This window comes from Onychomys torridus, chromosome 3, assembly GCF_903995425.1.
Source record: "Onychomys torridus chromosome 3, mOncTor1.1, whole genome shotgun sequence".
NCBI classification, from domain to species: domain Eukaryota; kingdom Metazoa; phylum Chordata; class Mammalia; order Rodentia; family Cricetidae; genus Onychomys; species Onychomys torridus.
In genome coordinates this window covers 157025282-157041833 of record NC_050445.1, presented here as the reverse complement: position 1 = coordinate 157041833, position 16552 = coordinate 157025282, and the positions used below count along the sequence as shown (strand labels likewise).

The 16552-nt window shown below is 44.1% G+C and overlaps 1 protein-coding gene across 2 annotated transcripts in view; it reads right to left on the bottom strand.

The window, feature by feature from the left end:
• Window positions 1-551: 551 nt before the first annotated feature.
• Rassf8 (Ras association domain family member 8) overlaps window positions 552-16552 on the bottom strand; it is a 72508-nt gene continuing 56507 nt past the window's right edge. For both annotated transcript variants that reach the window (XM_036181472.1, XM_036181471.1), the window contains 4 exons: window positions 9974-10144; window positions 5992-6881; window positions 5102-5246; window positions 552-4621 (listed from right to left, as the gene is read on the bottom strand). In XM_036181472.1, coding sequence (XP_036037365.1) covers window positions 4500-4621; window positions 5102-5246; window positions 5992-6881; window positions 9974-10076 — 1260 coding nt within the window. In that variant the 5' untranslated portion in view covers window positions 10077-10144 and the 3' untranslated portion in view covers window positions 552-4499. The remainder of the gene's footprint in view (window positions 4622-5101; window positions 5247-5991; window positions 6882-9973; window positions 10145-16552) is intronic.

Here is a 16552-nt window from a genome sequence, read left to right as displayed (position 1 = left end):
AGTTCTACTTTAATGAAGCAGCTACCCTCTTCTTCCTCTTCCTCTTCTTCCTCCTCTGTGTGTGTGTGTGTGTGTGTGTGTGTGTGTGTGTGCAGGTGCACTCTTGTGTTGGGAGGCCAGAGGTCAACTGCAGGTATTGTTCTCAGTCACCACCTTAGGTGTGAGGCAGGGTCTCCCGCTGAACCTAGAACTTCCTATTTCTGCTTGGTTGGCTGGCCGATGAGCCAGGGCCCACCTGTCTTTGATCCTTAGTACTGCACTGATGTGTGCATGTGTCACTGGGTGCTGAGGAGCTGAACTCAGTCTCACACTCCTGCAGCATGTACTTTACTACTGAGCCATCTCCCCAGCCTAGCTGCTACCTTCTGAGAAAAAGACAGTTCTTCAGGTTAACACTGCATTTAGGGAAAAAAAAAAAAAAAAAAAAAGTCATTTTTTTATCATTGATGTGACCTACTTTCTTTGCCATCTTTCAAGGGAAATAAAATCATATCTTAAAGTATTAAGTATATAAGAAATAACAATAAAAAAAGACAACTGTACTGCCCCAATGAATCTTGAAAATTTATTATTTGGGAGAATATCAGATATTGATCTTTTGCTTTATAGCTCATGATAATAATCAGAAAATATACATTTTGAAATGAAGTCAAAAGAAAATAATTACATATAATACATATTACAGATTTCTTATTTATACATCAGCAAAGCAGTACTAAAAGCATATTTATGGCTCACAGTCAGCGAACATGGACACTTTCTGTCTAAAACTGCAGGGACTTAAATCCTTCTAGGTCAGTGACAGACACTGAGGAATACACCGAAGGGCTATTACCATGTCTGGCTGTAAACCTGTATTTTTCACTCTTTCCCCTCCCCCCATATATATGCATATATTTATTGCCTTTTAGAGTTCTGCTGGTTTAATAGTAATCTAAATAGCCATCTGCAGCCATTTGGTTTCTAAAAATATATAAAATGCACAGGAAGGAGCTCCCGCAGCTTTGCCGCAGCCACTGACCTGGCGTCCAAGGCGCACTGGGAAACATGAAGCAGCGTAACTGAATAAATACTGATGGGCTGAGTTCCCGACACACTCACAGCCTTCTCCTGGGACTTAAAAACAACACTGACATGATACAAAAGGAATACTTATGAGCTGGCTTCGCCACAGTATCAACTAATCAAGACAGGCTTGTGTTAGAGAGGGATACAGAGCATCATTTAATATATATCTATAAATTAAGGCCTAATCTGTCGAAGGCAATGTCCAACGCTAACTGCCTGTCCCTGCCCACGCCTGAAATCAGGTGTTCGTCCTTGTCAGTCTGCTAAAGTCCTGACTTGGAAAGGTATTCCCTGACATACGAGTTGTTTCTGAAGACCTCTTTGCTCTTACAAATGAACCTGTGTCACCACAAGACTGCACTTTATCTTGGCTCTGGGAGCAGTGCTGATCTATCGGTCTACGTCACCACACTCCATATCCACACTCCATGAGCTGTGTCTTTACTGTACAGACCAGGCTGGAAATAGCTCTCTTTTATAACTGACTTCAACTACAGGAGCTGCTGAACTGCCCACCGATAACTAACTGGGCATTCAGAGGTCAACCAACACCAACTGAAGCCTCACATATAAATACTTGCTGTTCACTGAGACAAAAAAGGAACGTTAACAGCCAAAATATAAAGGAAACGAAAAAATAACACACACACACACACACACACACACACACACACACACACACACACACGCAAACTGAGGTAACCCACTGTGGGTGATTCTCTGAGAATGAGGATGCTCTGGAGGTCAAACAGACCAGTGATATTCATATTAGTCACTGGTAAGAATAAAACTTGTAGTATATTTAATACCTGTAGAAAAACTGCATAATATAACCTGCAGTATTGATTAAAAAGACACAAAAATTTGTGAGCTAATTTACTATTTAGAACCTGGATATTTATTTCCCCATATGCAAAATTGTACATCTGGTATTTTTTTGAGTCCCATCGCCAACACCCCTCTGAGATGTGGCCAAAGACAGGGCTCTTAAGCCGATTCATTTGTAGTCACAATAGGTAAAAACAGTCACAGTATACTAAAATATTTTCGGATGTTTCTACAGAAACTAGTCCTTTTCCCTAGCTAAAAAAGATTTAGAAACTATTCGACAGTGGTGTGCTTGTAGAAGTCCTATTAACTGGTGATAAAGCACAGATGCTCAGCCTGTCTGTGAACTCACTGGTCACACCCACCCGTCTGGGAGGCAGTGTTGTGTGTGTAATTAGGCCCATGGAGAGGAGCTGGAAGCTCCAGAGTTCTGAGGTTGTTACAGATGTTAACTGTGACACTGGTGGAGAGCCAGGACTGCAGGGAGCTGGTGGGACATGTCACCTGCTTTAGAGTTCCTAGTTCAACCACCACGTGAGCTGTGCACTGTGTGGCTCTGCCAGGTATACCAAGGAATCTGCAGGTCTTTTTCTTTCTTTTTTGAGACAGGGTCTCACACTAGACTCCATGCTATTCTACAAATTGTCGTGGAACTTACTATAGCCTGGGTCTTGTGACAACTCTCCTGCCTCAGTCTCCTGAGTGCTAGGACTAGTCATGAACCACCATGCACAGCTTTGTCTTTATTTTGTCATCATAGAGCTTAACACACCTGTGGTTAACATTTTGCTTTAAATTGAGGACAATCCACTTGTATAATGTTGTTCTTTGTGATCAAGGTTTAATGTAACTGATCAATGACTCAGGATAGGAGAGTCTGAGAATAAGGCATGTACTGGGCATATGGAGTCACCACTGTCTCGGAGCTACAAATTACTTTGACTTTGAATTATTATTTTTAAATATACAGAGATAGGAAACAACTGTTACAAATCTCGAGCACATGTGTACAGGCCGTGCTTCCTTCTCCAGTCATCTGCAAAGCAGTGATGGCAAGATCGACTCGGGAAGTCCAAGGACCCAAAGACAGTACTTCAGTTGAGGTCTGCTATTTATGTGGGAAGAGGCAACACTCGTGGCTTCTGGTTCTTGAGAAGCATCTAGTATTTCACAGCCATTCTTGCGTCTTCTCTATGGAAACCTAAACACAGCAGCATTCTCTGCTTCCTTACACATTCATTAAGCAACGACTAAGTTGGATGAGTTCAAGCACCCGGCTGCCTTCAGTGTTACCATGGCATTGCTATATTAACCCACTTCTATTTTACTGCATGTGAGTGGAACAGAGAATGCATTTTCTTTAGAATTGAAAGCTACTTTCAGTTTCAGCTGTAAGTCTTAGTGACATTGTGCCAAATATGCTCAGAGAGAATGTAAACGGCTGCACGGCATCTGACAGCATGTCTAAATATTACCTGTGAATGTAGCTAAGTCACTGCTCATGAGAAAAGTATTGACTCCTTTTTTTTTTTTTTTTTTTGGCTTAATACACAAAATGATATAAGTATAAATGGGGAATAATATCCTATAAAGTCAAACTTAAAAATAAAAACATACTCTGAATTTAACTTTATTTCCTTGGTAAAAAAAAATACCCAGCTGCAGTGTTCTCTACTTTGGACTCCGTGACTAGAGAGAACGCACAGCCCATGTTTTAAATCACGGCATGCAGGACCCACCTCTGCTCTGCATGGCACGACTACAGAGGAGGTGGGTTGTTCTGGAACACATCACCTGACTCCCAAAGTACAGCAACCCGGTCCTCAGGGATCTCTCCATGGAGGTGGGCAGGCATGAAGGCCTCAGAGTATGTCAGGAACCCATGGACAGCTGTCAGCGGGCTGCTGGCAGTCTATGACACAAACATTTTACATGAACAATTTACCCCATTAAAGGTATTTCTGTGATGTTATGTGGTAGTTTATGTTTGGAAATACTGTAAAGAAATGATTAACTTCCAGACCAGAAAGAAAGCTGAATTATCTCACTTAAGCAAGGGTGAGGAGGGGCTCAGCATTAAGTGCAGCGGTTCCGGTGGAGTCAGTCTGGATGGTGAAGCGCCCCGCGAGGCTGTGTAGCTAGGCAAGAGCAAAGCCCGGACGGAGTCTGCCAACATGCACAGTCAAAATCCCATAATATTTAACATAATTAAGTTACAGGGTAAAGATTAATAAAAGATTAAACAGCAACATTCATACATCAATCAGTTACATGGAATAAATTAAACTAAACAGTTACATAACTTTACTCTTAATTCAGGGTTTATTCATGTATAAACATAGATTAATACTTTCCTAATGTTTTCAGAACACTACAAACAAAAAAATGAAGGCTTTGCATTTGAGCTGCTGGACAACATGTCAATACTGCGAAGTGTGAACAGGCTCTGGTTCAGCATCAGTGCACAGGTTCCAAGTAGTCTGCAAATGGGAGAGGATATAGTTCCCACTAGGCTTGGGAACAGACCCTCTGTTCAGTTGGCACAAACTGAAAGATTTTATTGTCCTTGGTACCTTGGCTGGATCCTTCCCCTGAAGACAATGTTATACATAGATGCCTTCAGGATTAAATCCAGAAGAGATGGGGTTCTGCAGAATACGAAGATTACTGGGGAGCTGCCGTGATGAACCGGGTCGCTTCAGGGACCCAGACTGGAATGGTGCCTCTAAACAGGAAACAGATAGTCATCTGGTGAATTGGCTAACCAGAAAACTCATTAACTTCCTGCCCCAAAGAACTAGAGAGAGAAGACTATACTGGTAACTGCAGCTGGAGGCGGGGCAAGGAGGAGGCGGGGCTCTGGGAAGGAGGAGGAGGCGGGGCTCTAGCCATGAACTAGTTCCCAAAGACCAGAGGGCATTGCCCTGCTGCTTCTCCCAATTGCTGAGGCCACAGCACACAGATGGGAAATTTCAACTACAGAACAGGTGAGTGACAAAGACTCAGGAGAGGAGGGGAATTGGGAGAAGCTAGGATGCGAATTAACATGGCCCACATTCATATTTATATTTATACTTTGGTTAGCATTTAAAAATAAACAATATGACCATCCAAGTAAACAGATTCCCCAAATGTTACTGATGTCCTCAGAAACAAGAAGGATGCCACTGTAGGTGACATCAGGGAGAATAAGGGAAGGCCTTACCTGTCTCTATGTCTGCCTGGGAGGCCTCTATTTCAGTGGGCTCAGCTGGCAGCACAGTGACCTTTGTCCCTGTCTGCTGGATGAACTGCTGGAGATTGACTTGACGTAGCTCTTTGGTCAACTGCTCCAGCTCCTGTTCCTTGTCCTGGTTGGAAGACACCAGCTATTCTGTAACTGGGCTGTGTGTGTGTGGGGCTGCCTTTGGGACAGACCACTGCCGATGGGGGCTGAAGGGGGTGGGAGATGGGGCCTGCTTTCAGAACTCCCTGACACACTTGGTTTATGTGGACACAGTGGCCAAAGAGGGTACTGCCCATCCTCTTAGACATGAGGCTTCCCTTCTGGATGTTGCCACGTACTTATAAAATAAATGTATGGTCTGAACGTGTCATCAAAAAGTACTAGTTTCTACAGACCTCAGCGCTGCAACAATCTTGCTTATCTTGTCATAAATTCCCCTCTTAGATACTTTATAACCTACTGCTAATGAATTTGGTTCATAAGAGTTAGAGTTCATAGTTTTGATAAGATGTTGGAGTTGAATCTACTAATATTTATTTTATTTTTGTTTTTGTTTTTTTTCGAGACAGGGTTTCTCTGTGTAGCTTTGTGCCTGTCCTGGAACTCACTTCATAGCCCAGGCTGGCCTCAAACTCACAAAGATCCACCTGTCTCTGCCTCCCCAGTGCTGGGATTAAAGGCGTGCGCCACCACCGACCTGGCTAATATTTATTTTATAACATGAGGAAAACAAGATTCTCATGAAATTCTCAGTCAAATTTTCTTAAATCTACAACAGACAGGCCTGAGCTACAGAGCCATCTCTAGGTCCTTTGAATTAAACTTGCCCTTATACAGATGAGGTATCCTGCTCACTGAGATACCCTTACCTGTAAGCGCTTGGTAGCCTGCCCCAGAGACCTCTCTACAGCTCTAATGCCGTTCTCCAGCCTCAGGCTCTGCTGCCCTTGAAGGTCCATCTCCCCCTTGACCTTTTCAATCTTTCCTTTCACCTCTTCCTCGTTGACTTGTGCCTCCTGAACTTCCCGGTGCAGCTTCTCTGCTTCGAGACCACTTTCCATAGAGTGGATCCGTGCCAGGTAGTCCTTCAGCTTGCTGTCACAGTCTGTGACTTTCTGCTGTATCTCCTCAAGCTGGTCCTGGAGCTGCTTCTCATTTTCTTGTTCTATCTGTAGTTCATTTTCCCAAAACTCTTCCTCCTCGATCTCCACATCATTCCTTTTGATCTTTTGCTCCAGGCGGACAATTTCCTCTTCCAGGCTGGAACTGTATTTTTGCTCCCAGAATCGTATCTCCAGTTCACTGGACTCCAGCTGCTGCTCGATGGCCTGCAGCTTATCTGTCTGCAGCCGGATCAGCCTCCTCAGCTCTTCTGCTGTGGTTCTGCAGTTACTCAGCACCTTCTGCCTAAATTCAGTTTCTTTACCTTTTCCAAAAATGTCCATCAGCCCTTTGGCACCTCCTGTGAATGTCAGGGACTTCCTTTTAGGTTCTCTTCTCTTGATTGACTTGTCTACCTGAGGCCGCAGTTTGGCTAAGGGGGGCAAGCTCTGTCGGTACAAAGTTCTTTCAGGAATCCGGGCCACACTGTCTGAGGTGGGGCGCTCACTGAGGGATGGCCCAGTCCGACGCAAGATGAGCTGGACGTCACTAGCATACTGCCCCCACTTGTTTAAGGATATGATGGGGTTTTCATGCGGTGCCAAGTGCCTCTCAGTATCTCTCCATTTCTCTATGAGGGTGTACCTTCCAGTTCGGCCTAGACAGAAAAGGTCAGAGCACACTGTCACAGTGGGACATGTGGTGATAAATACTGCAACAGACAGTAACTTCTGACAATTGCTCTTGGGCAGCATTAAAAGAGAGTCCAAGTCCTCTGACAGCCTGAGAAAACACAAGATCTCTGAAAGCTGTGAGAGCATGCTGTTCAGATATGAACTGTGAGTATCCTCTGACTTGTTAGAAATTCCACTTTGTATTTCCCTAAGAATTTTATACTCTGGTCAAATATCTAAGTGTTCTGAACTTCTGGGGAAAGACTGAACAAAGAAAAACATTGGGAATACTTCCCCCACAGCAAAGGAGGGAGGGTTCCAGAAATTAACTAGAGCTTCTAAAGTTGTGCAGATTTCCACTGTGTAGTGAAGAACCTGCCCCAGCTCACTGCAGGGCCTAGACCTCGTGCTCCCAGTGCTTAGCTGGCCGACAGCTCCTACAGCTGAAGTTGCCCAGTAAAGATGGCCCTTCCAAACAGCTTCCTGTTGAAAGGGGTTCTGAAAGAAGTTTGGTTTAATCTTATAATAATAATTTCAAAGGTTCTTCTAAAAACAAAAAAGGCAAAATTTAGATTTTACTATTAGAGACAAAACAGTAAAATCATTTAAATAAAAAATATGCTTTACCTGCTAATTACAAAATTGAAATAAACTTGCAAAGGACAACATAGGGCCAGAACGAGGGCTCAGTGGGTAAAAATGATTGACACACATGGTAGGAAACAAAGAACTGATTAGAGAATTTTTTTTTTCTGGCCTCCACATGTGAGCTTTGGTATATTTCTGCCCCCATCCAAATAAATATAATGCAAAGAAGAAAAAAAGACAATGTAATGTTATAGGTGTGAACACATTTCATAAACATTCTCATTTAAGGTGGGTGCTATTTTGAGTTTGTTAAACATGTACCTCAGGGGCTAAGAATAGACATCAGTCAGTAAAACACGGGCTGATAAACATGAGCATCTAAGCTTGGAGCCCAGAACCCACAAAAACGTCAGGGACAACAGGTCACACCTGTGATCCTGTGGGATCTGGGGCAGTGAGAGACTATCTCAAACAAAAAGGTACATGCAGGTAACACACGTATGCATATCGGCAACATGTACAAAGAAAGCAAACATTAGTAGTCACTGTCGCTAAAGAAACTGCCATCTAGCCATCAGAGTGGCGTGTGGAACAGTAGCAGGAGCTGCTGACAAACAGTAGTGTTTTCTCCACTACTGGATCAATATGTGGCATCTGGATGTGTGGATATGAATGCTCCCAGCAATTCAGAAGCAGGACATAAGAATGTCTAAACTGACATAGCTTGAATATCTGCAGTTATCTACGGCACTGACAGTCTAAGCTGTTTGTTTAATAAATGTGACATCATGAACAAATCAATAAATAATAAAGGCAAATAAAACACTGATTGTAGTTTTCAATAGTCTCACGCAGACAGGAGGCAGCTGCGGGGTCACCAGTGGAGTCACTCCTCAGATGAGCTCTGCGTTCAATTAAGTATTTATGATTTAAAAAAAAAAAAAGACTTTTTAGGCCAAATTTGAAATAACACCATCATCTACATTCAAGTTTCAGCTTCTCAACGCAGGCCTTGAATTGAGTTATTGAGAAAGGAAAAATAAGGTAGTCAGTTTAGTTAAAACATTTGTTCACAGGTTGGGTACATTCTTCACTCTAAACGAAGAAACACACATCTGGTGAGTAGGACATGTTTTCTCCATGGAACTCTCTGCAGATATACGGTTATCACACAAAAAGATGCAGCTGTGGTACCTGCTCAGGTAGTCTGACCTTTGTAGACTTTTTTCTAGGCATGCTGGTGTGTGCCTCTACCCAGCACTTGAATGGTCAGACTGGAGGGTTGCCACAGGTCAAGGCCAGCTTGGTCTACATAGTGAGACCTCCTCTTTAAAAACTTCTCGTGGAACTCCTAACAGTGGGAGCAGGGGCTATCTCTGACTTTTGCTGGTTTTGGGAACCCTACTCCTCATACTGGGTCACCTTGCCAAGCCTTAATACAGGGCAAGGTGCTTAGTCTTACTACAACCTGATATGCCATGCTTTGTACATAACCATGGGAGGCCTGGCCTTTTCTGAACAGAAATGGAAGAGAAGAGGATGGGGGTGCAGAGGGGAGATGGGGGAGGGATTGAAAGGAGAAGAGGGAGGGGAAACTATGGTCAGGATGTAAAAGAAAAAAAAAAACAAATAATATCACACACACACACACACACACACACACACACACACACACACAACTTAAAAAAAAAAAACACCATTCAAGGAAAATTTTGAGTTGATGTCTTAATCTTCACTGAATCCTGACTTGTTTCAATCCAACAGATCTTGAGAGGTACTTAAAAGAAATACTGGGTATGCTGGCAGAAAGGAAAAGGCTCTAACCTCCCCTTCCACAAGGAAGCTGGTCCACAAGAACAGTCTAGGATGACGGGTGTCCCCGAGAGAGACCTAGCACTTCCAGCACGCTTTCATACAGTGCAGCACAGATGAGAGAAGAAAGCCCCCCATTAGCGTTTAGCAGACCTGCCACAGTGCACGTGTACTGGCAACAAGTGCCCTATCTCAAACCGGCACTGACCTGACATGCCTCCGATATGAGGAGCTGGGGGACAAAGAGAACTGAGCACCTAGCAAGGTGCTGGATGCAATTTCCTCTTAATCGCATTGGCTAAATAGCAGATTTATAATGCAAATAGAAATTCTGAACACATTACTTGGTTATGGAGACAGAGGTTTATGCCCTCATTGTGTTCCAAAAAAAATCTAAAGTAACTAATAAGTATGTATAAACTCTGATAAAATTCATCCCTCCCTCCTCCCCCTTCCCCCTTCCTTCTGCACCCCATGCACTCCTATTACCGGGATGTTCTGCCTGGGCCTACAGGCTGAACCCTCTGAAACTGTGAACCAAATATCCTCTAAGTTAACTTTCAGGTGTTTTTATCAAGATACTGAGAAGCCAACTCATGCACACAGCATCACCACACCCCACAAGTACCAAGTACCAAGCACCTTTTTTTTTTTTTACTTAACATATTTGACTTACCTATAGCTTGGGCTAAGGCTATTACAACCTCCTGGCAAGTTGTGACTTCAGTGACCCCACAAACAATCCTCTGAACTCCATCCACCCATACTTTAAGTTCCATGGTGCACTTGCCGGTCACCCAGAAGAGGCCCTGGCAGTGGTCATCAGGGTTTCAGGTCATGGCTCTGGCTTTGGAAACACAGAGAATGCAGAATCTGCATTAGCTTAAAAAAAAAAAAAAAACAACAACAAAACAAAACAGGTAAAACATCTTTTTTTTAAATAAAGAAAACTTTCCCCTATATTATGTGAACTATAGCATGGCACCCAATATCCCACTGTGGTAAAGTCCAGGCCTACTTTATGGACCAGAACTCTGCAGGGTAAATGGCTCCTACCACATGCCCCACCCCTGACTTACTCTCATAGTAACTTCTAACTGTGTCCCAGATCTAACGACTTATCGACTTGCTCAATGTCATGCTGGTGTTCTGCCTCTCTCTTCTCAGTTTGCTCATTAGCATAATGTCAGAGATTTTTTTAAAGTTCCTATCATTTTGAAGCACAAATGATTAAACCATTTTGAACATACTTGCTATGCTATCCTACTGACCAGTGTGCATGCTTGCACAGTTACACTCCCCGGGAACCAGTGTGCATCCGTGTGGCAGTCACATTCCCCTGGGGACCAGTGTGCATCCGTGTGGCAGTCACATTCCCCTGGGGACCAGTGTGCATCCGTGTGGCAGTCACATTCCCCTGGCCTTCCCAGGCTTCTCTGAGCTGCTCACACCAGGGTGATAAAAACCAACTGTCATGATAGAACTCTCATCCAGTGACTGGTGGAAGCAGGATCCACGGCCAAACCCCAAATGGAGCTCCAGGAGTCCAAACGGCGAGAGAGAGGAGGGGTTGTATGAGCAAAAGATATTGAGACCATGATTGGAAAAAAGCACAGGGACAAATAGCCAAACTAGCAGAAACACATGAACTGTGAACCAAAACTGAGGAACCCCCAACTGGACCAGGCCCTCTGGATAAGTGAGACAGTCGATTAGCTTGAACTGTTTGGAAGGCCCCCAGCCAGTGGGACTGGACCTATCCTTAGTGCATGAGCTGGCTTTTTGGAACCTAGGGCCTATGCTAAGACACTTTGCTCAGCCTTGGTGCAGCGGGGAGGGGACTGGACCTGCCTCAACTGAATCTACCAGGCTGGGCTGACTCCCCAGGGGAGTCCTTGTCTTGGAGGAGGTGGGAATGGGGGATGGGTTAGGGGGGAAGGCTGGGGGGTGGGAGGAGGGAGTATGTGGCTGATATGTAAAGTTAAATTAATTATAAAATAAAAATATTTATAAAAAAAAAAACAGCTCAAAGAAATCATTCCCTCATACACATCTGTCTTTTTCTCACTGCTGGTTTCCTGATTTCATTAAGTCAGAAGAGTTCCACCCCAACAATATAAAACACACTCTTCCCAGTGTTCACTCTTTACCTAGTCCTTTAAAAACAATATGGCCACATCATGTGCCAGTCAGAAGACTTTACTTAACCAAGTAACTGGGCTCTTCCACTAACTGCCCACATCGTCTTGCTGAAGTCAGCCCCACATGCTCTTCTTCCTGTGCTTTTAACCCTCAGCTCTTCTCTCCGTGGTAGGGCTACACACTAAGCAGGTTTAGTGCTCATTGTCTTGTGGTCCGTCTTGATTTTAAAGGAGAATGATAGGCTTAGGAGAGGCAATAAACACTGATTTAATTAGGTGATCATCTGGATTAGTTTTAAGGTTTTTAACAGCGCTGATATTTTAGAATTAATGACATTAGAAATCTTACTCAAGCTGGGCAGTGGTGGCACATGCCTTTAATCCCAGCACTCCGGAGGCAGAGCCAGGCGGATCTCTGTGAGTTCGAGGCCAGCCTGGTCTACAGAATGAGTTCCAGGAAAGGTGCAAAGCTACACAGAGAAACCCTGTCTCGGAAAAAAAAAAAAAAAAGCTTACTCAAAACTCTAGACACCCACCACTCCTCATGCACCCCCATCCCCTTCACCAGACACCCCCAATCACCAAAAACAGAATTTCTGGTATTCTTTCTCTGGATAAAATTCAGGTATCAAAAATTATCAGACATGACATACTACTCCTCTGTTGAAGGTTCTGAATTGAAGCCTAGTTGATAATTATTTATTTTCCATTGAAAACCTTAATCTTTAGAAAGCTTTGGATCTCACTGAAATCCTCTCCTTCCAAAGAAACCCGCCATGGAGACTCTCAGGCTCTAAGATGACCACTCACGGTTTTAAGTCCATCATGTATGGAGGTAACATCACAGTCTGGCCCAATAGTGGGTCCCCAGAGCTCACGTCCTCTCTGACCGCAATGACCACCTGTCCCAGTGCCCCTGTCTGTGATTTTTCACTCTTAGGCACATCATCTATGCTCCAGATCCCTGCTTATATGGCACATCACCATAGATTTTCCCATCTGGGTGAGAATTGTTTGAACTTTTAATCGCTAAGTGACTGCAATGAACACAAACACATACACATCCATTATCAGAGACACTGTTTATCACGAAAACTCACAGGGACCCAGACATTGAGCACAGGCCTCTTAACAGCCTTTGCATTTTGTTCTTTCACACTTGGAGATGAAGACATGTGTAGGTGAACACAGCTTCTGTTGGGTTTGGAGCTACACTGTAATCATCTCAGCTCCTCTAAACATCACTGTATTATTTGCAAACTCAGCTGAGGAGCCAGTCTCTCTGTCTTCCTAGTAGAAGCCCCAGCACACCTCTCCAGGAGCTGAAACATGAAGTGGTCCTTCATACCTTCTGAAGTCCAGACCCCAGCTCTATGCCCGGTCCCCAGACTTGACGACAGGGGAAATCAAAGGCCTACACTGTGGCTGCATGCAGGTGAGTAGTCATTAGTGTCTGAGTACCCAGGAAGAAAATGACTTGGCTATCCCAGGTAGAATTTGGAATGGGAGCAGTGACCCAGTCAAGTCCTCCGTCGGCAGTGCCACACCTGAGTGCCTGTTTTTCTTACAAGGCGTCTACATTTGCAACTGCAGCATCTCAGCTTTGGGTAGGGTCTGTGGCTGATCTACATGAACTCAGGAGGGTATGAAGATGGTTCATAGAAGTGTTCTTTAGCTACACACCACTGATTGTTGAAGATGCCTTCTGTGATCAAGTGCATACATGTGTGGAGGCGTCTCACAAGAGCAGGCTTTCATAAAGGGCACAGGGATTCATGACACCTGCAGATAGACCATGAGCAGCACTGGGAAGTCTGAGCTGCTACAGACACATCCCCAGCAGACTGCACCAGGAACCGCTGGCCTCTCACTTGTCAACTCCTAGACTGGTATTAAGCACCCTTTCTCAGCACCTTGCTGAGTGCTGTTTTGTACTTCCTGTGCTGGTTCCCCTGCTTGAAATGCCCCTCCCCCCAACCCAGCATGATGAGCTATCTAGAGTCTGACACCAGACAGACAGATACTTGGTATTAATGTAGCAGGATGCAGACTGAATGTTTTAACTACAGCATCTACAATATGTGTCGATCACAAACTGTTGTGACAGAGGTTCACAGGACACTGAGCCTAGAAAAATGGCCCTTACTAGATGAGTGCTCACACAGAGCTCACAGAGGGCAGGCACTGTGCTGCATATTCACATAGACAGCATCTTCGTGATAACTACTGAGCAAATGTAACTCCTGGAACACGAGAAGCAAGCACAGAAGGAGCATACGGCCAAGCTTGAGGCATTAACAAAAGATAAAGGTTCTAATGTCCCACAGCAGAGAACTGGGATAACTTGTATTAAATGCAAATCAGCAATCTGGCATGGGGGAAGTTACTAATATTTTCACTCCCATGACAGAAAACCCGCAGCAAGCAACTTAAGAGAGTTAAGATTTGCTTTGGCTCAGTTTAGGTCCATCATAGAGGGGAAGGCGTGGAGGCTTCATGGGAACTCATGTGTGAGGCAGCCTGCTCACATCTCAATGGATCAGGAACTCTATCTAGGGTAAAAATAATCCTTAAACCCTGCCCCTATGGCCCCACAGCTGCTTGTTAGGCCTCATGTCAAAGGTTCCATAATCACTCAGAGCAGTACTACTGGCTGAGGACCAGATGTTCAAACCCATGGACCTGTGGGCAACATTTCACATTCAAACCACAGAAATGCCCCTAAAACATCCTGCTGAAATAGGCCACAGGCTACAGTCTTCTAAAAACTATGCCTGCATATAAAATGGAAATGTGCCCCAGCTCTTTAAGGCATGGAGGCCCCTAGAAATGGTAATGAACACACTATAGCTTTGCTGGGAGGGGATCAGCTTTCCCTCATCATCTGGAAGGTCTTCACTGCCATTACCCACCTCTTTTACAGTCAGGCTCTATAGTTCAGAATGATTAATATGGTCAAATATTACAAGCTCAAGTGAGTTCTGAATTATGAATTCAAGTTATTTCTGTACATGGAAATGAAAATTCTATCTTTCAAAAATTAGAAACTTCTATTATACAGAAAGTCATCAGCAATGAAAAATTTTGGAAAAATAAGACCATTGAAGACAAGAAAGATTTTAGGTTATTGTATCAGGTACCTAAGAACAACCAACAACCTTAAATTTTTTAAAGGATTCATAATTAAAATTTTGATATTTACTATGAAACATTCGAGTCCAGAAAAAATTATCAGCATAAAAGTATCAATCCTTCTATTAAGAAGGGCCTTTTTCTCTTAAACTTTAAAAAAAGCTTCTATTACATTTAGAGTGTGTGTGTGTGTGTGTGTCTGTCTGTCTGTCTGTGGGAGTACCAGGTGTGGAGGTGAAAGGACAACTTGTATGAAATGGTTCTTTTTCTATCGTAGGTCCCAGAGACTGACTCAGTTGGAAGGCTTGCAGCAAGCTCCTTTACCTGCTGAGCCATCTGGGTGACTCACTCCTTTCTTAAACTTTTCTGATGTAACCAGTCACTAGTTTTTAATTTTATCTCTTACTTTGGCACTATGAAGGCTTTTTTTCCAAGCTCAATCTGGATAGTGTATGAACACATCCATTTTCCTAAGCCGTACATGATACCCATTGCCACTTGAGATGAATTCCATACCCAGTGGTGTTAATCAGCAGCTCCTCTATCGGCATCGAACTTTCTGGGAGCACAGTGCTCAAACAACTGAAGAGAGGTGCTTACTTGTGCATTTGCCCATGCTGAGCTGGAGAGAGGGGCTCAGGGCTTAAGAACGATTACTGCTCTATCATGAAGGCTGGAGTTTGGATCCTTGCACCATGTTAGACAGCTTGCAAATGTCTGTAATCCAATGCCCTGTTCTGGCCTCCCACGGGCACCTGGAAACATATTTGTGCATATACTCACTCTTATAGATAGACAGGTAGACACATACACACACAATTGTTTTTTAAATGGGTGAAATTTTGCTTCTTAACTAGGGTCTAAGTACAAATGCAGAATTTTCATGTAATAACTATAATTCAAAAATGAGCAAAGTCTTTATGTTTATCCATATACCATCCATTAGATGAAAGATGTTTCCAATAACTGAGGCTGGTCTCCAAAATTAGCTCTGCTTACAGGTCTCTTTCTACATATACTGACAAACTAAGTAGTTCATTCTTCCCTGCCACCCCGAGTTACCTTTTGGAAATTGTTCTAATACCACAAAGGAACAAAGAACCACCGTCAGACTGGACTCTTTTCTGGCTGAAAGAGCACTGCCATAGCAAGTGTGGGGCTGCGAGCCTGGCGTCAACCCCGAAGAAGGCAGAGGAGGAGAAAACAGCCCAGTGGGCACTTCCCTCCACACAATGGAAACAAGCAGGCCACACTCAGAAGCACACCCGGGCTTAGCCCACAGCCTCCAGTGAGCAGTCACTGGAAGCGGTTCTCTCTGGGGTCAACTCTGACAGGAGTGCCACTGTCACACACGATGCCACTTTTCCCAGCACAGGTAGCACCCCTCCTCCTTTCCCTCCACACTCCAGCCTTGCGATCCTCCAGCCTCAATGGATCACTAACCTACCAATGGGTGTCCAAGACAGTTGGCTCTACCTGCTGAAGGCCTGGGCTGGAGGAAGCTAGGGGTTCTTTTTGTGGGATATTCCTCCAGACACATGGAGGCTGCTGTGGTCGTCTATTATATCTGTATTATTCCATGACACATAAGAGACAGGCCAACTTTCTAAACAAAAGAGGTTTACAAGTACAAGATCAGGTAGTCCATGAGTTTGCCCTCTGGTGAGGTAATGGCAAGCACCACATAAAGACAAGAGCCAAGTAGATGGGCAGCTAGGATGCCAGATGGGACTGGACCCTGGTCAGAGTGCTTTAAACAACTCTCTTGCCAAAAATACCAGGGTCCTGGGAGGTTTCCGATGGCATGGTGCCTCCCAAAGCTACTCACCTCAGCTAAGCAGGGCACACACTAGGTTCTAAATCCAAATTCCACCTGACCCACAGTCTATGGAGGGCAAATGGCAGCATGGTAATAGTGACTATCTAGATGGGGGAAGGCTGGAAATCGTATCCTAACAGTCATACATGCTTAGTGGTTGATA